This window comes from Leptosomus discolor, chromosome 5 (assembly GCF_034619465.1).
Source record: "Leptosomus discolor isolate bLepDis1 chromosome 5, bLepDis1.hap2, whole genome shotgun sequence".
Taxonomy (NCBI): domain Eukaryota; kingdom Metazoa; phylum Chordata; class Aves; order Leptosomiformes; family Leptosomidae; genus Leptosomus; species Leptosomus discolor.
Window position 1 is genome coordinate 50787030 of NC_141395.1, and position 24894 is coordinate 50811923.

Below are 24894 nucleotides of genomic sequence, written 5' to 3' on the forward strand. Positions count from 1 at the left end.
TTCTTTGTAAAAGGTATAATAAATTACTGTAAGTTTTTTATGTGATACATGCTGCTGCTGTGAAAGCTAAAGGAAAAGCTGTTAAGCGTTGATCAGAAACACCTTGTTTCCCATGTAATAGCAAGCATTTCAAGTACTGCCACTTCCAAGAAAAAAAAAAATAAACAAACTCCCCTCATTATTCATTTCAACTGAAATTCTTTATGCTTGTTTGTCTTTTACTTCTGCACCACTTCAGGAAAACGAATTAGACCAACAAATTCATCATGAATTTTTAATTCTGGGAAAACCTAGGAGTCTGCGCTGAAGCTGTTCCCCGTGAAGTGCAGGCCAGGATGCTGAGCACACACACTGCACGTGCAGGTAATCAGTTTTCAGCGCACAGCCAAGATTCCCTGCTCTCTTTATTTTGTCTGTAAGGAGTTTGCCTGTAATGCCTTGTTTGCTGGAGCATGAAACAAGGCTACATACACCATGCAAGGTTTCCCCCTGATTACATTGATGTTACTATCTTAATGCTCCAAACCACTGAGCACATAATTGTTTCTAAATCTAGTTTTCAACCTTCCCTTCATCACAGAGCACCACCTTCCAAACATACAAGAACGCTGCAGTGGTCAGTACCTATTTCAGTAAGTTGGGTGACAGATCTAAAGACAAGAAGTCATCTTTGCCTCTTTGAAAAATGTACTCTTATACTCCCTTTGAATTACCTAAAGAGGCACTCGGAATTACAGCTGAGGCACCACAGGATGGCATGTGGCTCCAAAACCCGAGTACCCAAGTTAAAAGTTTGATCAAGTTTTACTTCTTGGGTAAGTCAGGGGAAACAACAATTTAGCCAGGGAGCTTCTTGATTTCTGCTGGGAATTCTGATTTTGAGTTCGTCCTGACTTTTCATATTTGGAGTAGAACAGGTTTTCTTAGTTATAGAATTAAAGTCCTTTAAAGAGCATTTACAGACTTCTATAGCATAAATCTTCAGTCTCATTTATCTCCTCTACAGATAACACAGCTGAGGAGAACACTGTTTTATTAGACAATTGAGTCCTTTAGATAAATATTATTCTTTGGTGTTCCCTTTACAACAGAAAAAACAGCAGGTGCTGAAGAGGAAATACTATATTTTCAATATTTTCCTTTTTTAAGCAGAGAAATGGGCAAATGGTTTACGACACAGAGCTGCACTGGTGAGAAACAACAAATTCCTAAGACTATCCAGGATTTTTATGAAGTTAATAAATCTACTGGGGAATGCGCAAAGAGAATTTTCTGCATATTTGGAAAAATTTGTCTTGACACACAAGCAGTGAAGAGTCTGTATACAGCCCTGGTGTACCCTAGAAAAGTCCCTAAGGAAATTTATTCCTTCCTATGGCAATAAGTATCAAAAAGCCACAAAATGAGATAAATGTGAAGATGTAATTTAACTGTCTTTGGCTGGTAGATGGACCTGGTCTGTCTTTGCTGTCCTCCACCTGAAAGAGACGCTAATGCCAACACATTTCTGGATACACTTGTATTATTGGTTTTCACTTTTTTACCACTGCTTCTTGCATGATAGAGTCAGTAAGTTCTACAGAAGCCTGTAAGGAGTAGAAAAAGGTAGAAATCAAGTAAAAAAACAACCCACAGAAAAAGAGAAAAAGGTAATTATGTAACAGATGCCTGCACAGGACAATTTTAGAGATCCACAACACAAGCAGGTTCCCATGCATCTCAGCAGACCAGCTTTTCTCCCTCCCTTCACAACAGTGGACATGCCTTTGTAGGAGAAAGTTTCACCCTTTTAGCAATTACAGTCCTCCATAACTACAAAGAATTATATATTATATATTTGCCATAACATGTAGCACCTACTCTCCCTGTTGCATTACACCCCATATTGCAAGAGCTCTTTGGAAGAATCGGCTCCTAAGGAGCAGCGCTGGGACACAAACACAAGGAGAAGCACTAACCATTCCTGCAAGAGATCCCCCAAAGCAGGGTCGCAGCAGCCAGCTGCACTCCCCTCCCACCCTGCAGCCAGGGCTGCCCAGCACGAGTGTGCGCCCACCTTGACGTGCCATGAAAGTCACCCAGGGCCGTGTAACCCTCTCTCCTGATTTCCATAGGCGTTGCTGTCTACTCCATCACTGGAAGTTGCACGGGACAGAAAAACGCAGTGTGTTAATAATTACGTATGTTACATGGAGACTTCTTCTCTCCCAGCGCAAGGGGGGAGCAGAGGGGGATGAGAGAGAGGATGTGTCAGACTCATTTACATGCAAATTCTATGTCTCAGTTCCAAAGTACATTAAAAGAAAAAGCAGTTGTCCTAAAATAATTTACGGCCAGCAATGTTTTATTACCCTTGTATGCTTACCACTAAGTTTTGACATGCTGGGCTATTGATAATGAAGGTTTGTTATCTGGAAAAGCTGGCGACCCGGCCTCTAGGGACAAGAGCCATTATAAACTGCTTGGTTTAGGCGGGAAAAAAAAAAAAAAGAGAGTTAATGTGGTGGCCGTTTGCTAAGCTGTTCTGCAGAGACAGTCTGCAAGAATCATAGAATCATTAGGTTGGAACAGACCTCTAAGATCATCAAGTCCAGTGTTCTCAATGGTCATCAAGACCGGATGACAAAAGTGTTTTGCAACCTCTCCTGATCTAAAACCACTAAATAATAACTGGATCTAGAGCCCGGACAAGCCCACAGCTATGGGAAAAATCTGGTGCATAAGGTAGCAGAAATACCCAAGCAACTGCGCTTGGACTGATTTCTGCCTACAGGGCTAAAGTATCCACCTTGTTGACCTGTCAGTCTCGCTAATCCACCCTCTATTTTCAGTTAATATCATTAAAGTTCAGTGCTTGAGAGCCTGGAGGGAGAGACGAGCGTCCCATCCCCTTTTTCCACGGGGCGGTAACCAGATGTCAATGGCTGCAGCTGTGACTACATAATTACCTGTTTGCATGAACGCAGACCGCAGTTTAGATTTAATAGGTCAGACGACAATGCAGCAAAACGCATTTAGCCCACGATTACCCCTTTTCAAACATTCTCTAGCTCGCAACTTCGACCCTGGGAACATTGCGGGCACAGACTCAGGTCAATAAGAAACATTGGCCGGCACAATGGGGCTGGCCTCAAACAGCGCTGTTGACAGACACCGGCACAAAGGCGCTGAATAGAGTCCCCCTCAGTTCTCACACAGAGCGAAGAATGAGTCAGTGTACTGCCGCTTTGGTGCTCTGTTTGTACAGTGTATACAGCTTTTGTCCCCCACCACTGTTCGCTGCTCAATGGGGGCTAAAGAGCCGAGGAAGTGAAGGCGGAAGAATGGCTCCGCGCTCGCCCCGGCAGCCAGCAGCGGATCCGGCGGGAATCCCACCACCCCACCGCACTGCAGCGTGCTTCTCACTTCTGACCTCAGGCGAAGCCCACGTGTGACACCTCTACAGAGACAGCCTGCTAGTTTTAAGGAACTTATTTTACCTCCATCAAAACCACAGTAATGTGCCCCCGACCCCGCTTCTTCCCTCCCACCATGACCCAATTCACAGCTGCAACTTCAACCAAGAAGAAAAACTGAGCATAAGATATGGAATTACAACAGCCCTACATCCCTCCAAAAGGTACATCAAATACATAGTCGTCATTCTAAATCCCCACTGCAAAGACTTCTAAAGGAACTGAGAAGAGTAACAAAAGACAACCATAGCTCTACACCTGTATTTCACACAGAACAATTGTAGATTGTGCAAATAAAGGGTCAGGGAAAATTTATCATAATATCGCATATGCACCTGTGCATTAGTTACCTGCTAGCAGAGAAAAAACACACTTCATATAGATTACTGCTACTCTTCAAATAATTATTTTTTCTCAACTTTCCCTTTATGGAAACCATACTTCCAGTAATTACACTGCCATCCTTACCAGCATGTTTAAGAAACAAAGGTTGCGCTCTAGCTCGACGTCAAAACTGTTATCTTCACCTGCTTCATATACCAGAGTACAAACCAAAATACACATACTTTATTCTAAGGGATGAAGTCTTTGCTTGCTAAAGGTATTTAGACTTTGGAATGATTAGCACGAAGCTAATAAGGGAGTTCGCAACCGCTCTAACTCATGCAGACCGTACTGCAGATAAAGTCATCCATGATAAAGTGGAAAGAACTGTTTAACATGTTTTAGACTGTGAATTGGTTTAATTTAAAAAAAAAAAAAAAAAAAAAAGGGGGGGGGGAAGAAGAAAATTGCATTTTAAATTAAACAAAGCCCTGTATTTACATGAATGGAACACAAAGAACACTGTTCATTTTATCACTAACAGCCAAGATAGCATTAGCATGTTTTCTACTGCTCTTTCAATTTTATTTGTTAAGCTTGAAATACTGGAATGTGGTTATTACATTAACCAGCTACAGAAGCAAGTCCCAAAATACTAAAAAAAAATCAATGTGTCCTAATGCCAGAAAAAAAATTAATTCCACAAACTGGAAGTTCTGTTATGTGTGAGCAAGTCATAAAGATCTTGGTAGTCTGAAGCCATGACTTTCACTCTTGGCAAGCAAGTTGTGAGAGACTAACCAGAAAGACATGTGAAGATCATCACCTAATTTTCAGATACTTTATTTTAAAACAGCACAAGAATTTCTACTTATATCTACATATGGCCTTATTTAAATAAAGCAGGCCGGCCTGCTTTGAACACCAGCTCTAAGACAGGACTGCACTTGAGCATACTGGCACTGAGTAAGTAACGTAGGCAAATGTTTGTACGAATGCCGAAACATGCCTGCAAGCCTACCAAGGGTCTGATCAATCATGGATTTGACAGGTGGATCAGGAATTGGCTGGGTGGACACACTCAGTCACAGTCAACAGTTCGATGTCTGAATGGAGACCAGTGATGAGTGGCGTTCCTTAGGTATTGGGATCGGTGCTGTTTAACATCTTTGTCAGCAACATGGGCAGTGGGATCGAGCACACCCTCAGCAAGGTTGCCAATGACACCAAGCTGTGTGGTGCGGTCGACATGCTGGAGGGAAGGGAGGCCATCCAGAGGGAACTGGACAGGCTGGAGAGGTGGGCCCGTGCAAACCTGGAAGCATAGTGATAGGACGAGGGGTAATGGCTCGAAACTGAAAGAGGGCAGATTTAGATGAGATCTCAGGAGGAAATTCTTCACTATGAGGGTGGTGAGGCACTGGCACAGGCTGCCCAGAGAAGCTGTGGCTGCCCCCTCCCTGGCAGTGTTCAAGGCCAGGCTGGATGGGGCTTGGAGCAACCTGGTCTAGTGGAAGGTGTCCCTGCCCATGGCAGGGGGGTTGGAACTAGACGGTGTTTAAGGTCCAACCCAAACCATCCTATGATTCTATGATAAATCACTGCAAAAGTCCTTTTTCTTTTTTCTTTTTTTAAAGCTTAAATCATGGCATAGCAAGTTAAGCCTAGCCTAACCTACTCCAGCCCTATATTTCTCCTTTCCACCGGCTTATTATAACTTAGTTTTAGCTAAATAATCCACTGCTGCGTACACCAGGCCAAAGTTCAGCATGCTTTTAACACATCCTGCAGAAGCAGAGGCATTATTTCACAAACCTTCACGTTACAGGAACGTGTGAATCAAGCCACCGCAAGACCCAGAAAGGGGTACTGTATTTGCTGCCACACATCGCCACTGCTCTGCACCCCCCCGGGCTGGCAGCGCTGCCTCCTGCCAAGCAGAGGATCACAGCTTGTTTCCTGAGCTCTGTCTGGAGGAAGTAGAGTGCGTTTCAGTCTTGTCTCCAGCAGCCCTGTCAAACCAGCTGCCAAGAAGGCTTGAAAGGCTTCAGAGGAAGAAAAATCTCCTCCTTAGGTGGTAAGTAGACTGGTCTGGCACTAGGGACCCACAGATGAGTGAGGGGGAGCAGGCACTAGACGATCTGAAAGATTAAAACACTTTTAGGTAACTTCAAATGTATAAAGGGATAGGAAAAGAAGTAACTGAACTCCCTCAGTGGAGGACAGATTAGCAATCAACTGGTAATTACCACTCAGATTAGGATCTCTACCTGAATACTTGAACCTAATTAGTACAAATTACAAATAAATTAAACTTGTATGCTACTTAACATTTCCTTATCATGGATGGAAAAGACCTTGAAAGTCTGATTGGGATTTCATGTTGTAGAAGATTATAGTTTAAATATTTAATTTTTTAAAATTAGCACTCCATTACTTCCAGAAGATTTCAGAAGCATTAAAAGTGTGCTGTGCATTTCTATAAAGACATGCTTTATACAGGCTTACATGAACCGTGAAACTGGTTCCTAAGATCTCATTGCCTCTGGAAGAGCCCAACTACTATGAAAATAACAAAGAGGTTTCATAGAGAACAAGTAAGCAATCCTTCATTCCTTCTAATAAAATCATTAATCAAAGAAAAATTGCTTAAGCTCTTTTCCTCTTACCCTACTAATAAGAAGTCACCAAACACAAATAAGCGACAGGCATTTTTCATCGTACCCAGTGGTCATGTCCCTGCCTTCAGAGTCGTACTTCAATTTCTCGGTTAAGTTGGTACGTGCTCACACAGCATGATCACATTATGAGCACTTTTCCATGTGATCAGAGCCTGCCAAGTCACAAAGCAGATCATTCAAAATATAGCTTTGGTATTTTTCAGAACAATCCCTTCAGGATTTGGAGGACTCGGGGGGAGGGTTATTATTTCTCACCCAAGCTGGGTGGCTGCATTTTGAGTTCTTTAGATAAAAAATAAATTGTTGTAAAATGCTAAGACAGGAAAATAGAAAATTTGCCTCTCTTGGCAGCTATCACAAAAGGAAAAAGTAAAGAGCTTTGGTTTTGTTAAAAAAAATGCACCATGACTGACTATCATCATGCTTCCTATTTCAGTGTCCATAAGTCGTGGCTGTGTTCGGCAAGTTCACAAAGCAACAGCCATCTGCATCCCTGCTTGGCTGCTATCATGCCCAAAACGCTGACAGAGCCATGGCAGCACTGACCACACACAGACTCCAAAATCCATTAAGGCAAGTTTTAGCAGCTACTGAATACTCATAGAAGAGTAGTTCTTTTTTGTTTTCTTTTTAAATATGAGTCTTTGCTTACACTGCAGCTCTTCCAGCACAACAGCAATACCTGCCTAGAATTTTTAAATTTAATCTTGAAAATTTAAGAAAAATTAGGCAAGCGAATACCATAGCAGGGACTGTATTATCAGACACTCCTTAATCAGCAAGGGCAATTACACACAACCTAAGCGTTGCTTTAGTCCTACTGCCTCTGCTTCTTCCTCCAAAACACTTAATACAAAAATTATACTCAATTGTTATTGCCATCCTAGTTCCACACAAGAGCATGTGAAAAGAGAGGTGGCAAGGACCATGTTGTTTTTGTTAGCATATTAGTGAGCAGAAAAGGAAAACAAATTACTCTTAAATAATAGACATGCAATAAAACATTATTTATTCTTGCCTCTGAACACCATTTTTTTCTTTTTATTCAGATTTGCTGTGCTGCCTAATAACAGCAAAGCAGCTGAATCCCCTGCACAGCTCAGAAACACTCGGCCTCAAAAGGCTTACCTTGTTTTGTAGGAATTTACCTGCTTTTGTGCTCTGGCTGGATAACATCTAAACAGGCTGACTAGGAGTTACAGAAAACCTCAGGGGAAGAAAAGCATCTGTCAGGGGTTTGGTGTGTGGGATTAACAGAATTAATTTTATCAGTTTTTTGGGCCTATTCCAAGTGGCAGTCAACACCCACTCCTCCCTCTGATGAGCCATCCCTCTGCACAGCCAGCTGACTGCCAATACAAATGCATGACTAAATCATCAATGGCTGCAGATGGCTGAGATTCTGCCACCTCCCATGGCAGCCTGTGCCAGTGCTCGGTCACCCTCATGGTGAAAAAGTGTTTCCTGATGTTCAGAGAGAACCTCTTGTGTTTCAGTGTGTGCCCATTGCCCCTGGTCCTGTCAGAGCCCAGCTCTGTCCTCTTTGCACCCTCCCTTCAGGTGTTTCTGCACATGGATGGGATCACCCTGAATCTTCTCTTCTCCAGGCTGAACAGCCCCAACTCTCTCAGCCTGTCCTCGCAGGGGAGGTGCTCCAGTCCCTTCATCATATTAGGGGCTCTTTACGGAACTTACTCATTAACTGCGGAACACCAGGACCCCCAATGCCTTTTCTGCCAAGCTACTTTCCAGTCAGGTGGCCCCAGCATGTACTGGTGCCTGGGTTGTTCCTCCCCAGGGGCAGGACTTGGCACTTCTCTTTCTGGACCTTCATGAGGTTCCTGTCAGCCCCGTCAAGGACCCTCTGGATGGCAGCACAACCATCCTGTGCAACAACTCCTCCCCTGAGTTTTGTACTCTATGTAAACTTGCTAAGGGTACACTCTGTCCCATCATTGAGGTCATTAATGATATTAAACAGGACTGGACCGAGCACTGACCCCTGGGGTACACTGCTAGTTACTGGCCTCCAGCTTGAGTAACCTTAATATTATGTAGCAGACTGAGAAGAACTATCAGTGAAATAATTCTGTATAACATCTCTAGCTTCGCTAATACTAACAGCTTTATCATACCTTTCTGATATTTAGCGTCTTAAAGCGTTGGTTCTTGCACTTATACTGTTACACAAGAAGTTCAATTGCCTTTAAAAAAAAAAAAGTTGGTTTAATTAAAAATTCCTATTCTGCCTAGTTAGAAAAAGACTGATGTGAACTCAAAGATTAAAGAACCCAAAAAGAAATAAAACAAAAGATAAAACCAACTTTAATATCATGATTTGTAGAAGGCTTGACTCACGCCTTCTGAAGGGCTCAAGGTTATTACCTGCGGTGTTTCCCTAGCTGTGTTAATTCCCTTCTCAGACTCAGTTACTGAAACTATTCCCAAGGGATGAATAATTACCACTCCACAGTTACATGATAGCATTAATTTTTCTCAGTAAGATCTATGTTACATGAAGACTCACAATTCACATTTGGTCCAAACCATCATTAATTCAGTTACTCAACCTAGAAACTTCTGGTTTTTGAAGCTCCTGTCTTTGGACAAGCCTACACCTCTCAATGGATCCATGAGCTAAACTAGACCAAGCTGGCTCCCAAACTGAAATCAAAGTCGCATCAGCGCAGCTCTGCAGCTCAAGTCACTATGCTAAGAGGAGTGTTTAACGCAGTTACACCGAACCAAATAAAGCAGTTATTAATAAAGTTTCGGTAACCTGGACTGTTTTTTCATCTAGCCCTTACCTCTGTCACAGGAACAGGTCAAACTGACCAGACTTTAAGCCAGAAACATCTGCACCTTGCTCTGCTGTTTAGTACAGTTCCCTGTACCCCTGAAAAGTACCATGGGCCTATGTAAGTCGCACGTCACTACCTCACCCTCTGTTACCCAGAGGCACTGGCCAGTGAAACATGCCGGGGAACGTTAGGGTTTTCACTAAAATTCATAATCTTCTGCACCTGGAACAGCTGAGATTCCTTGAGCCTTCTCTAGCTATTGAAGTAATTAATTATACTTTACTAGAAGTATTTCAGTGGAAGAGATCCTCCTCACATGCAAACAGCAAGGCTTTCTCAAGGGGGGGCGGGGGGGGGGGGGGGGAGAATTTCCAAATATGCTGCATACAGAGATTCAAGTCATTTATTCTCATCTGTTTCAAAACAAAATACTAGGAACAATTTTAATTCTTCTGCCAAGTCATGTGATTATAATTCTAGTTTCTACAGTTCCTGACAGCCATTACGTGGATTAGAGGGAAGAGAGAGTTAACCTACCTTGTCTTCTACAGATCACACTCAAGCCTTCCAATGCAGCAATAAGTTTCCCAGGCCTTTTTTTCCTATTGTGTATGTGTGCACGTCCACATATGAGAAAAAGTGTGGCTTAAAGAGTATTCACAGACTTTGACACTGCCAAAAAATCTCCAGGCCACCGACGGACTGCTTTGTTCTCCCAAGACATTTCATACAGCATATTCCATCCCCCATGTATCATGATGCCCGGGGAGGACAGAGCTGGCACAAAGTTTTCACCAGTAAATGCTACTAGTTTTGTGGGGTTTTTTCCCTCCAAAGGCCATCAAATCCCATAACTCTCTGCTACTTTAAACCAATGACAGAAGTGAAAAGAGATGAAAAAGAGATTAGCAGGCTCGCATACACCACTGTGGCCATAATCCTAGGTCTATGCTGTATACTCCATACCAAATGCTGCGTAGGGTGCCTCACTAATATGGATTAATTGTACTTTTGATAACCAACACTTGACTTACGGTATTACTACATTAACTAAACTCTAAAGTATCTATCTGGGATGAAAAGTTTACAGTATAGTCCAAAAAAACCCAAACAAACCACGTTTACAGACTTTGGGCTCCAGGAACTCTGGAAGCACACTCTTGTGTATTACAGAACCACACAAAGCCAACACATCCATTTGTGGTTGAAAATAACCACTGAAGAATGATATACAGTGGGTGGCAAAAAACAGTCACAATTGTAAAGTAACCGATCAAATAATAAGCTATGTCCATAGGGGACAAAAATGCTGTAATTTCCAAAATGCACACTGCTATAAATAAGTTAGAGGTTATTTGCTGAAGCACACAGATTAAGTTTGCAATCACACGGCTATTCTGTATGCTTGTTTTAAAAAAAAAGAGAGCTGAAATTGTTCGACAGCAGACAGAATGGCACCACGTGCATTGTTTGGGCTCGGAGCAATGGCGAACTGCGCTATATGGAAGCTTTGTAGAAAAGGGAGTTCATGCCACCTCCTTGAATTTAGCCCTTGTGCTGGCTTTGGCTGGGATAGAGTTAATTTTCTTCACAGTAGCTGGTTCGGGGCAATATTTTGGATTTGTGCTGATAACACAGGGATGTTTCAGTCCCTTTTACCCTTCCAATTCTCTTCCCCATCCCACTGTGAGGGGAGTGAGCGAGCGGCTGCGTGGGGCCCAGTTGCCAGCTGGGGTTAAACCACGACAGCCCTCTTCAATACAAACAATAAGGCTTCCCTTTTAAGTTGCAATGTTGGTATGTGGGAACAGGACTAGATCAGTCCTGCTTACCATTTCTCCCTGGAATTTGGGTGAAGTTTGAGACCAACGGCTGACCAGAGTGCCAAAACCAAAGTTTACTGATGACTAGTGCAAACCACCTTGGTCCTCAGGGAATTTCAACATGACATTCTGGTAATGTGAATCACAGGAAGAGACTAGTTTTTCACAGTGTGGAGACCAGCTGTCTGGTTACGTTTTCCATAAAAGACACAAACTGGAAGAGATTCAGCAAAGTGTGTGTGCACACTTTCTTTTATACTTCAGCAGATTTGACCAGGTCATAATTATTCAACAATTCAAAAATAATACGGTCTAAGTTAATCTTTCAACATGCAGAGTAATTTTGCCCTCCAATTAAGTAGGTGCTTTCCTGACAGGCAGGACAACTTGGAAGCTAAGGAGGGTGAGGAAGGAGCAGGGAAGTATGAAGATTGCTTTGATTTCAGACAGCTATTTAGTATTACAAATGTATTGGTCAGCAACATGGCACTGATGGACATAAACCATTCAAAGTGATAGGCACAAAGGAAATCATTGTCCTACAAACTTACCAAATTCTCCCAGCTTGCTTACTTATGCTGCTACTAGGCAAGAAATACTTTCCAAACAAAACAAAACAAAACAAACAAACCAACCAAAAATCAGAGCTGATGACACAAGAATAGAGCAAATTTTGTGTGAAAGGCCACGTAAGCATTCATGTCGACTAAGATCATTTTAATAGGTATTTTAGCAAGTTATGTAATTTCTGCTTTAATTATGTATAAATGAGCAAAAACTATTTATAAAACTTTTCCAAAGGCATAATTAAAAGGAATGTATCATATACTGCTGCAATACAGCCACCTCTAACACATGGTGACTGCTTTAGAACACATAACAAAAGTGCAAATTCTAACAGTTCAGTGAGAAAACATTGGTAAAAAGGTGAGCAAGAATATGTAAGGTAAAAAGGCTTACTAACTTCTGTAATACTGAATAGAGATAATAATATAGAACTGTAATTAATTATAAATGTAACTATATTTATATTTGAAATATGTATTAGAAATCAGTACTGGGAAAAAAATACCGAGAGCAAGCCTAGAAGGGGTACAAATAGTTAACAATGGAGCACATGAACATGGGAATGGCAGTAGAAGACGATGGAAGGATGAAGGAAGATATGCGTTCCCTGTAAGAGACTGGCTACACATTTTCTCCATCTTCTTATAAGTGTTTTTCTACAATGTGGTTACCACTAGAAAGACTTGTGAGAAAAAGACTGATCTGTTGGGAGTGAGAACTACGACAGAAGAAGGGAAGCAGTGAAGAACGGAACGACCAGTTCAGTGTGATGAGCTGACAGCAACAATTTGAACACATAAACAGAATGAGAAAATGCTGGTACTATAGTTACTGTGTTCATACTCCTCACATACCAAAAGTGGGAGTTAAATTTTCCTCAGCAGACCTTGAACATTTTTAAGCAAGACTCCACCATGGAAATCCAAAGCAATTTTGCACACCGACCCAGCATGGTGTGCATTTTATCAGTATTTTCAACATTCATTAATAATTAAAAAAAAAAAATTAACTACTAAGTGTCTACAGGTTTTCAGCCTCTTTCATATGACTTTTTTTTTTCTGCATCTGCATGAGTTTGAAAATTGTACTTGCAAAAGCACCATTTACAGTATCACTTGTACTGCTGGTTAGCAACTTCCTTCTTTCCCCTCCAGAACGACACAGTACAGATGGATGCTATTTTGCTGGCAACAGACAGTAAAAAGGAAGCAGACCACTGTAAAAACAAACATGGAAAACTAAAATCAGCATTACTGCGGCAAGAAATGTTTCCTTTATACATCACATTAATTACTTTTTTTTTTTAGCAGTAATAGTTCCATCAACATTCAAAGTCTCACACGAAAGCTGTAGGATGTGTCAGGCTGCCAGCAGCACTACAGCATAGGGAAGAAACACATACTCTAAGGAAAACACCATTAAGTCTCTCCACTGCCACCAGATCTGTACCCTACGTATGGCCCACGCTGCCACTCAGGGACTTTACTCCCAGTTAGTCACAGACACCAGGTTAAGCATGAATTTGATGTTTGTGGTTCCTCTGGCAATCAAGGGCCGAGAAAGGACTGGGCTGCTGGGTGTCTCTATCAGGCCAGCCTCCTACCTTTTCTGGTCTTTACATAGTTTTAAAGGAAAGAGTTAGAAAGGTTGTGTCTTTAACATTGTTTCTCTAAACCTTTCCACAGTAATCTTGCACCATGATGCACACAACAGTCAGAGAAACCAGGGTTCAGCAAGCAAAGGGTGAATTTACCACACACCGACATCTTCCCTTGTGCAAGTATCTCTGCCTCACACCTACAGCGAGGTAGCTTGCTCCTTGCTTTGTGTGAGGTACCTCATTCTGGTTGAAAGATACACTAATTATTCAAGAAGCATATTGACGTGGCATCAAAAAATCGTCAACTCCAACCTCACCCTCCAGCTTCGCGCGCAGTGACTTTGCTCAGTACACAAACTGGAACCAAACCAAATAGGGTCTTACTGAAATCCTCCCCCCCTGCAGACCATCTCTCTCCGTGCACCTCTGTTTGTTTTCAGAAACTGATTTTTTTAATCTTACAAGATCTTTTAAATAGTTCCACCTATCACTATTAACTTAAATTTAAGACTATGTTAATAAAATGAATGTGCTAGAGAATAGCCAGCCTTATTCACATTACCTAGTCTAAAAAGATACATTATTTTTAACTGGATTCCATTCTGCCTTTATCTATAAAGTATTTTTAAAATAGAACAAAAAGAGAAGAATTTAAAATGTTTCCCAAATAAAATTCACCTTGGCGACTATTCAAACAGCATAAATATTTTGATACAATTTACAGAAACAGCATTAGGTAATGTTTTATGATGCTTATTAAGCTGACACGTTCTAAATCACAACCGGCATCAAATGGTTTCTTCCCTTCTCTGCTATTTACGTTTGGCAAACGTGCACTGTATAAAAGGTGTCAAGTAAAACCGCCACAGGATATACTGGAAATCCCTGCACCAGCTGCGTACTCAAACATAAAGGAAGTGTCTTTCTGATCCTACAAGCCTGATAACGCTGGAGTGGCTGGAGGGTTCCAGCAGTCTGTGAAAATAAAGCTTCATTACACTGGCACGGAGAGGTGCAGTTTAATCCTCTTTGGAAGCTGGTCCTGCAATCCTACATTTTAGAAAACTGCTGAAAGCCACTGTGCTTTTGATGGGAATTGGTCATTAACAGTACAGGTGCAGACCACGCACAGGCGGTGGCAGCACAACCCCTTCCCACATACTCTGGTAACGGCAGAAGCAGGTTGTAACAGCACCTTTTGGCCACGGATTAAGTTGCTGCTCATCTGGAAATCTCAGACACTTTCCTCTTTAGGACTTCATCTCCTCTGCATGTTAAAAGAAGGGGGAAAAAAATATACCACTTTCTTCCAATAGCTAAGAAGTTACTCTACCCTTACTCTCCTACAGACCCCTTCACATTTGTATAAACTCTGGATGCTTTACAGAACTGCTACATGTTGTTGGCATAAACCACAAATTTAATACAGTATTTAAGTCACAGTGTATTAAAAACAACATGTTTTTACTGATTACATTATATATTAAGTAAGTACAGCATATATTAAAAAAGACCTTGAAATCATAAGAGTAATAAATACTCTTTGTCACATTAAATAACCCCAAATAACAAAATGCTGTTGATACCTATAACCAAATACATCCTTGCCTGACCCTAGTGAGATTTTACCAACAATACCTTTGGTCTCTAGCTAACCTGATGCATGCTTCCAACCTCTATATCATCAATGCTGATAATGAAATACATTTTTTGCAATCCTATGAAACAGCTTTCCTGAAGAGGATAGGAAGAAGAAAAACAATCAGCAAAAACTGAAAGAAAATAGCTAGCAGGTTCTCCAAATGTTTATTCAATTCAAATTTTGTATCATTACTGTTTAAGGTTTCTTTTACTTAACAGTTTGTAGTGTTTTGTTTGGTTTTGTCGTGGGTTGTTTTTTTTTAAAGGCTGAAGTTTACTTTAGAACTGATGGAAAACACGTATTTGTGTAGCTACTTCAAATTTTCTAAGTGAGCAACTGCAAACAAAAGTGTCCCTCTTCTACCCAAGACAGTTGAGGGTGGAAACCTTTCTTATGGCCACATGGTGGTAGCACTACAGGGTCTTTCACTTGAACATCCCAAGAAATCACAACTGTTAGTATGAGAACTGAGCACTTTAAGAGAACAAGCTTTACAGACAAGAAGTTACAAGTTTACAGTTACAAGTAACTTCTAGCACTTTCCAAGAGCACAGGACATTATGTAAGAAAAATGTATTATAGCATCATGAAAATAGTTGAGTTCCGGTGAGAAAAAAGCCAAATGACCAAGGAAATATCAGAATCGCACGTCTTCATGGAGATACCTCCTCACATAAACTGCAAGGGAGAGGGTTTTTTCCTTTAAAGATGCTTCACTAATATTTTGGAGGAGTTGCCAAATACCTGACAAGGCAATACAGCAAAACCAAACCATCAGCCACGCTCTCAAGACTGACTTCATAAAAATAGTAAAATAAATTTCTGTGTCTGGAGATCAAACCTGGTTCCTCTGTCCTGAACGGATGGCCTTCAAGAATCTTCTGTTACCTGTAAATTAAAATGCCCCTTCCCCTCCTTGGCACAAACAATAAACATTTTGCGAACAAAACAGTAAACAATCCTACTGATAATGCACATATACAATATGGTGATGAAGTCACTTTTGTCAGCAAGCAAATTAACAGAAATAACAGTAACAAAGTCTTACTGCAGTCACCAGTGTAAGCTGGCACAGATCTAAATGCAAACTGCAAATTCCACCCAGCTACTTTCAAGCTTTTGTAGAAGATAGCACTAATTTGACCTTTATTCTGGTGATCAAAAGCAGTTATTGCCCTCCAAAGAGAAGTCAGCATCCATCGAAAGACTCTAAGCCTTCACACTTCCTGCCACAGCATACAAAAAGATTGTACTTGTTTTGATACGGCAAACTTTACTCTGTAAATCAGTGAGCTGCTGTCTTCACTAGATGAGCAGATCAAAGCAATTGTACAAGCAAAGGCACAAGGCTTCCCACTGCTTTATAATAAGCAAGGAGATCTAAACTCAGCAGCACCCGAATGCTACTGGTGACACACGCAGCTAGCTAACATAACAGTTTGCCATGTTTATTTTTGATTCCACGAGTACTTTGCAAATTCTGTGTTACAAATCCCAGTTAGAAATGAACTGGCACAACTACGTTATGAGACACAGCACTTTATGACAAGATACAAGCTAAAAAGATTGCCTGTGACTGCAATTTTTTGAAAATCCAGGTAAATTTTAGAAACTCCCAATTCCAGAAACACAACGAATTGGAAAAAGGTGGCAGGATTTATTTATTTTCTTATACCAATATTTTTATTTAGAGGATTAGACCCATATAGCACTAAAAACACTTAAGTCAGACAGAAACTCAGGTTCCTGGACTGAATGGAGCAGAAAGTGGGTTTGAATCAGCCACCTACATCTCAAATGAATGCCCCTAGTTCACACTATACAGGTATCAACACTACCACTTCCACTGCCACTACATCCTCAATGTTGTAAATGCTATCTCTATCATTTTGTGAACTACCACCTTTAGTTCCAAATTTTATTTCATTAAAAATGCCTAGGCTGTTAATTTCCCCTCTCTCCACTCCCACTCAAAAGCAGTGAGAAGGAAGTATAAACAACCCTTATGTGGATCTGCTCGGTTTTATCATTGTAACAGACAGTCAAAAATATAACTGGCCTAGATCCTCTCAGCCCCAGGCTTATGCTCCCAGTGTTCAATGGACAACTGACTCTGAAGCACCTGCTGCAACAATAGTCTCCTTGGGCCTCATTTCCCCCTGTACCACCACCACATGCACTGGAAAAGACACAGAGCATCAGGAGAAGGATGAGAACAGGGAAGGAGGGAAGAGACACTTGTCTGCCTGCGAGCTTTTTTAGGAAGTAGTATTTCACTACTTTCTCCCAATTTGCCTTGCCACCCAAGTATCCTGGAGCACCATGACAAAACGAGACATTAACACCACACAAGGAAACAGTGAGCTTCCTTACCTCTTAGCTCTGACTACTGCATTCCCCAGCACAACTGTTCTACTTCCACCACAGCCGTTCTAGTTCAGGACGCACAGTGAAACTCACCACGAAAATCTACATTAAAATTTTCTTCTACAATATGGAATATTTGATCGCGTTGGCACTGGTCATCTATTACAAACAGTATTATCATAAACACAGTGTAAACTCCCCAGTACATTGCCTCATGCATATATATTCAGCATAGGACAGTTCCTGCCTAAGGAGGGTTACAATATACATGTGATTAAAATTCCACATTCACAACACTCAAGTATTTCAGTAAACAGTGCTTAACAACTTGGATGATAACAATTTCCCCTCTCCTTGGCGAGAAAACATCCAGTAACATCCTTTGGTAATCGTAAGTTGGAATAATATAGACAGCAATAATGCAAACTTGCAAAGGAATCTGCATTTAAGACAATGGTCTGTTTGAGATCATACTTTCATTCTGCACAGCATGTTAACTTCTATAGTTCAAACGACAAAATTCATGCAAACAACCCAAGCTCAGCCCAGAAGATGGTCAAGTCCCATTAGCTAAGCATTTTGGAATGTCACCCACACATGTTAATCGCTTACCATAACTTTGCTACTTACTTTCCATCTACTTCGGGTCTTTTGCACACACAGTGAAATTTGCCACCGAAGTCTATATAAAGATCATCTTCTACAACATGGAATATTCGACCAATGGCAATTTTATCTTTGGCAGGTCCCATCTGAATTAAAGGAGAGCGTCTCAACATGGATGCAAAGGATTCCGATTTCTCTGAAGGAACCTACAGGTAAATAAATAAAAAAAAATACCATTTCACAAAACATACTATCTGAAGGAGGAATTAAATTAAACTTGTAACACAGAAAAAGGCTTTATTCACTAAATTACAAGATTTCATGTGCCCAGTGCATTTTTAGTAAAGACTTCTAAGGAGGCATCTGGTATATTTCTCCAACCCCAAACATTTTGCTTGTTAAAGCTTTCATTAATTCAGTCACACAAAAACATAACACACTGTGTCTCCTGAAAACACCTGCCAGTTCCACTACTGCTTAGATCAGCTGGCTTAAAAATGCGTTCCAAATATTAGGAGATACTCCTGAAGAGAATCTTGATCTCTTTGTTATCTCCTCAGTGAAAACCAAAACAGAACTAGTACCTTGCAGCTACTCATGCAACTATGTAATAACGAATGCTACTTAAATCTTTATTTTAAAGAACAAAACCACTCTGCCAAAACAGCGAAAGCAGAAAGCATGCATAGGACTGATATAGCACATTAAAAAAATTTGAACCATCACTTCTCTCATTTTTCATTCTACAATATCAAAGTAACTATTTTAATTCAGTAACTAAATAAACAAAGTTTCTTCTCATAGAGCTTTGCGGAAATGGAAGAACATAAATCCTCCTGCTCTTCTTCATGGAGACATCTCTGTTGTGTGATCTGAGAAAGCTATCACAGGCTTCCCATCATTCGCCAGGTGAAAACAGCCAGCTATATCAAAGTGAGACACCTTCTCACACATGCTTTCCCTGATACACTAAATTTGACCATTTTTAAGATTACCGCCTTTGAAATACAGTTAGTAAGAAAAAAACCTTCTTGCCAGTAACAAACGGAAGGGGGGGGACACGTGCTCTGGAAGCAATAGGTACCTGAAATCTGAAAGTGAATCTAAGGAAATCATTTTACAGATGGATAAACAGATTCAAAAAAGGGAGAGCCTATTAATGTTCCCCCACATTTAGCAGTAATTAACTGATACAACAATCACTTCACGCAAGATTTCAGACTATTTGCAAGCCAGCAGAAGAACTAAACAGAACAAAATAATCAAGCAATTAAAGGCTTAGAGATCTGCTGGCTTCAACAACACACTCTCCCATTGCCTACTACTTCAAGTGGATGCTGAAAATCCATCGGTATTTTATATGAATGGAGAATAATGCCATCATTTTCCACTTGTACATTTGAAAACTTTTATTCTTGGGGAAGTCAAATGAGAGATGGTTTTGAATTTCAGCTCTGCTGGAAGGCACAAAGAGCACAGGTCATTCCGACGTGACACAGCCTCGAGGGTTATAAGCTAGAGATCTGACACCTGGTAAATCCCCTGCTTCAGCAACGGGAACTGTCAGAGGGAGCATCCCAAGGAGAAGGGGGATGTGTGAGCAAAGTGCAACACACACACCACACAGAAAGCAAGCGGCTGGTGATGGTAAACCACAAACAGAGCAGCAGGATTTTATACAGGAAAGCTAACAGCAGACAAGGTTCCAAACACAGGATTGTTTGAATTTCACAATGCAGTCTAAATTCAAATACATAAAAATTACTTGTACAGGATGCATTTGTAAGTGCTCAAAGAATAAATGGAAGCAATAAGAGGAAGTATTTAAATGAGATTCACCACATGAATTGAGGGGGCAGCAGCAATCTAGATGAAACTTTAAATCAATGTATAAACCGTAAGCTAAAAGTAAATGTTTAGAAATTAACCTCCCTTCAAAATGACTCCATCTGGGCAGGAGATTACAAATCAATCCACATATTGAAATGGCAAAACCTGTTTTTGGGGAAACTGAGATACAACAAAGTGCAAAATTCAGTCGTCTTCCACTGACTTTCTCACTAAGAACTCACTAGTTTGCGGAATCACCCGATTGCCTTTGAATTCAACCACCTGCCCCTGTAAAGCAACAAACACTTTTCCATTATCCTGTAGGCTCATAAACCTTGTTTTCAAAGATAAGACATCACAGCAGAGGATTTCCAGTGGACATTCAGTCTCTCAGACGAGCAGCCAAGTGCTACACACAAAAAGCAACCTTCCCAAGTAAGAGTTACCATTATCAAGGGGGAACGCCTGCAAGGACTTAAAGAATACAAGTAGTGTAAATACAGATGAGCAGCATTTAGGACACTGAAGAGACAGACACAAGCACAGTATCAGCAACCGGCAGAGATGATGGCTTTTCAGAAACTGCTGTTTTGGAACAGATCGTCCTTCCAAATACTTTACCTGCTCCGTCTATGAGACCGAACATCTGATAGAAATCAAAACCTCTGTTAAGTCATATTAATTTAGGACACAGGTTTGTAAGCGTTCAACCCAACCAAGCCGGCACTGCCATGCCTCATCCTACCTTCTCCACTCCCTCCCAGACAGAACCCCTGTCCCTTTATGCCACCACTGAAACTTGTCCTAACATGGAGTAAGCCTGTTTCAGGAATGTAACAAACAAAAGCTATTTACCTTCTTGAAAGGACAGTTTCCTGTTGGTCTAGTTTCCAAAGCAGATCACCAAAGGATCAAGTGAGCATCAGGATGAACAAACGAGAGTGTGAGAGCACCCACAGACAAGAGCAAAGATAAGAACATGGCAGCAACATATAAACACAGGATGATAAGGACCACTGTAATTTCATCCCAAAATATTTTCAGTTGTCATTCACAGCAAGGCAAACCAATAAGAAAATTGGTCTAGGGGAAAAAAAAACAAAACACAACTAACCATACAAAAACACCACCATAAACAAAGGCAGATGTTACCACCTGTAGGCTAACGCAAACATACTCCCCAGCTAAGTTCAGGCCTCAGGTAAAGAGCAGCTTTGTTCTCCTATTTCAACAGGATGCGAGGAGGTCCACCTACAGTTTGGATCAATTTAACAAATGTTAGTGGAATGAGATACACCAGACGATCCATTTCCATCAAGTGAACTGCCTTTTCTTACATGTAGATCATCTGGAAAAAGCCTGAGCTAGCTGAGAGGATGAAGAGAACTTCTGAGTTTGGTTTGAAATAGATTCACCTAAGTTATCTAGGAAGATGGCATTAGTAATGGCCGTTGAAAACACTAAGCAACACCGAGCTTTTTTAAAGCAATAATACAATTCACAGAATATTCCTTTGTCTCTTGGAAATTAACACTCATTAAATGGCATTCACCTCATTCTTGTTGCCCTCATATGATGGCACACACATTAGCCTCTCTATCCTAAAAAAAAAAAAATAAAAAAATTGTTGCTCGTAAAACTTTTATCTCCATATCATGAACATGAGTATACGAACATCCTATGGATCCCTGTTTTTATCACCTAAAAATGGTCCATTCTAGTTAATAACATCCCTCTCCTTTATCTCCCTGGCAGGAAAAATACGCAGATAAAAATTTCTGCCATGTGCAAACTTGTGAAATAATCTCTGTACATGACACGCAAGTGCTACCTTTACACAAGGACAGATGTGCTCATTCCTTCCTAGAACGGAGATTAAACTCACCAAGATACAGATCCTAACGTACAGAGATCCTCGTCCATTCTTCATTGCGGACAGTTTTCCAAGAAGCCACCAGGAATCTGAATTCTATCACAGGTCTACAAGTCTGCAGCATTCTCTGTTCTGCTTTCTGGAGAGGAACTTCTCAAGTGCACCAATATCTAATTTATGTATATGAGAATTCGCAAGAGACTCCATCAGTTACTGCCATCAAGGATTCTTTTGTGGACAGTCTAGAAACAGAGTGAGCTAAAATACAGGATTTTCTCCACTTTTCTGCAGAACCTAAAGATGATCTCATTAAACAGTAATTTATCTCAAGCATTTAAAGAGACTTAATGACATTTTGAGTACTTTCCTCCATGATTTCTAAATCTCCTTAAGTGGATTCCCCATAGTAGCACTACAGAAAAACACTAAGACAGCAAGATAACAGGGGAACACACTTTATTAAGCACTCTTCCAATTCTCAGGGAGTGTTGGCGAGGCAGCTGTGATAGATAATGCATCAATAACATGTCAAGTTGCAAAAGTTGGAGAAAATTACAAAATTCAGAAGCACAAAGGGCACATTCTTTTTGAGTGCCTGAAGTATAAAGGCTTTTTTTTTTTACTCTTTTCTTAATGCCTAACCTGTTTGATTTTCCTTCTAATTTCTAGCGGGTTTTTTTTCACAAATACTTGGATGCCTTTCACTTTTTGTTTGCATAGTTCAATAAAAAACAGTCGCTCTTTCAATAACAGAATACTCTGCAAGATGACATACATTAACCACAAAGTGGAAAAAAGTCATAGATTTAAACCCCAGTGAGATCCAAATGAAAGATGTCACTCCAGTGGAGGAACGCCACATACTATTTCTGGAGCAAAGCCATACAAACAGGGTGGTCCTATCCCACCCACCAACAGGTCTTTAAAACCCTACCTATGTGGTTTCTGTTTGCTTCCCAAGGCAAGCAGCGTGCATGTTGGAATGTGAGAGATACGGATGAAACCCGGAGAAGTGAGAAGGCAGACTGGTAATCTGACTGCTACAACTAAGGGGTGAATGACATGCGAACATCAAGCAGCACGCAAAGAACGCAACCCGCCGTAACTATCAGTTGTTTTCCTCAGCACTGTCATCCACAGCTGGAAAGATTTTTCTGTCCAAAACAACAAAATGGGAAAACTGCAATAACAAGCTAGTACAATAGCTAAAGGCCCAACAGCTTGAAGATACTCAAAACTTGACTGGAAAAGGCCCTGAGCATCCTCTACCAAGTTTGTCCTACCTGGAGCAAGGGGCCTGAACAGATGACCTCCTGAGATCACTTCTTCACGTATTATTTTATTCAGGAAAAAGAGAAGACTGGGAGCCTGCTACAAATAATATTAAACCCCAATGCATTAAGCTACTCTCTGGCCAAGCACATATTGATAAGGCACTTATTTCAGACAATCACCTAAAAAGAAACTAATCTCACAATCTACTAGCCCACCAGAACTTAATTTTCCATACCTTGTAACTACTGAAAGTGAGTACTGTTGCTCATATATGAACTTAAATCCCAGGAATTTTTAAAAAGTTTTTGTAGCATTACTAGTGTAACAAGTCATAGTGATTCACACAGTTCATTTACCAAACTCATCTCTAGCGTACTTTTACTATTTTTTACTCAAATGACTGCAACAAACTATTTAAGTCAAAAATCCATTGTGCAGAACAATATCACCTTAAAGGCAAGAGGACCAACTCAGACAATACACTGCAAAACCTTACATCCAACAGTTAACGGCCTTCCATCCAGAAGCAGCATAACAACCATTGCCACCCAAGAGTTCTGCTAAATTTATCAAAGAATGAGCGTCAAGCTTTGTTTTCACCACCACGGCTTCCCTGTATAGTGAAGTTCTTCCAAGAACTGAAGGTGAAGACTCAGGAGGAGCACTAAGAGGACTGACACATGACTGCAGTGACTGAAATTTCAACATACAAGCAATTACAGCTCAAAGTAATTTCTCTGGGCACCGCCACCTTTTCACGTTAAACTATCTGGTCTAATGCTGATGACTCTTTATTAAGAAATTCAATGTATCTTATTCTGGTCTCAGAATATCATCGCTCAAATGTTAGGCCTCACACCTTTAACTCATCTCAGAGATGTACAGCTCTCAGTCTCCCCTTGACCAAGGAAGGTCAAGTACCTTCTACACCTCCAACTTCCCACATGCACACAACTTCGTGCCTAGCAGTAATCAGTGATTTTGGAGGTTTCTCAAAGCAAAAGCTCTGATTCCTGTATTAGTAGGAAAGAAAAGTCTAGGGAAAAAAAAAATTAAAAGTTAAGAGCTGACACTAACATTTATTACTTATTTACTCTAAAAAACTGTCAACCTCTAGTAAGTACCTAATCTAGAGTTCTTAAAAACCAACCCAGTCTTGCATCTCCAGGCTCATTCCACCGTTCAGCTATTGCCTATCAAGACAGCATCTCCACTAAACCTGCAGAGACCTCCAAACCTCCTGCAGCCACAGACTTTAGGTCTCCTCGTCTGAAGTAGCTCCGCACTGGGCAAAACAAAAACTACACTGGGCTGCCCACCTCCAGTCTCTACCATTCGCATCTCTACCCAAAGCACGGGCTGCCACAGAATTGTTCTTTTTCTCCCTTCAAAATCTGTAAATACTGTCGCACAGCTTACATACAAGCCGAGATGCTGAAAACATCATCAGTAATCACCTCAGTCTACAGCACTAACTACAGTATTATGCATCCAACTCCTTTCCAGAAGGCTCGTGCCTACCATCATATTTTCAGACCATACAAGCTATAGCTCTGCAGGCCAGGGGTTCACCTACTTGTTTATTATTAGTAGATATGTAAAGAATAGAAACAAAATCTGATAAATACTTGTACTTGTCATATATACATTACACTACTTGTGGATATTTTTTAGTATTAGGAGAAATGAGAAGTCTCTCCAGAGCACCGCTTAGACTTTCATGTGAACAGTAACGCAAAGGCCAGAATCGCCTCTTCAGTATGACACATGCCTTCTCCATCTCCATTCTACCATTTGAGGCATTTGCAAAAAAATATCAAATTACTCGTATTCGCAAACAGCATTCGTCTCAAGTAGTATTAAAGAAGGCAATTTGCAAATTGTTAGCTAATATACATTATTCACACATGGAGAACACATGCCATGGACACCAGCTTGATGCTAAAGTGAATAAGATGTACAAGGCTATTTCAGCCTTTTTTGAAGGCTGATGTTTAATTCTGCAATATATACCAAGGCAAATATTAAATTGCCATTTTTTAAATAACCC

At 40.8% G+C, this 24894-nt stretch overlaps 1 protein-coding gene across 1 annotated transcript in view; it reads right to left on the reverse strand.

Moving 5' to 3' along the window:
* Positions 1 to 24894, reverse strand: part of MRPS28 (mitochondrial ribosomal protein S28) — a 79806-nt gene that overhangs the window by 43013 nt on the left and 11899 nt on the right. Inside the window, exon 2 of the mRNA XM_086466014.1 lies at positions 17891 to 18072. Within this exon, the coding sequence (XP_086322140.1) occupies positions 17891 to 18072 (182 nt within the window). The remainder of the gene's footprint in view (positions 1 to 17890; positions 18073 to 24894) is intronic.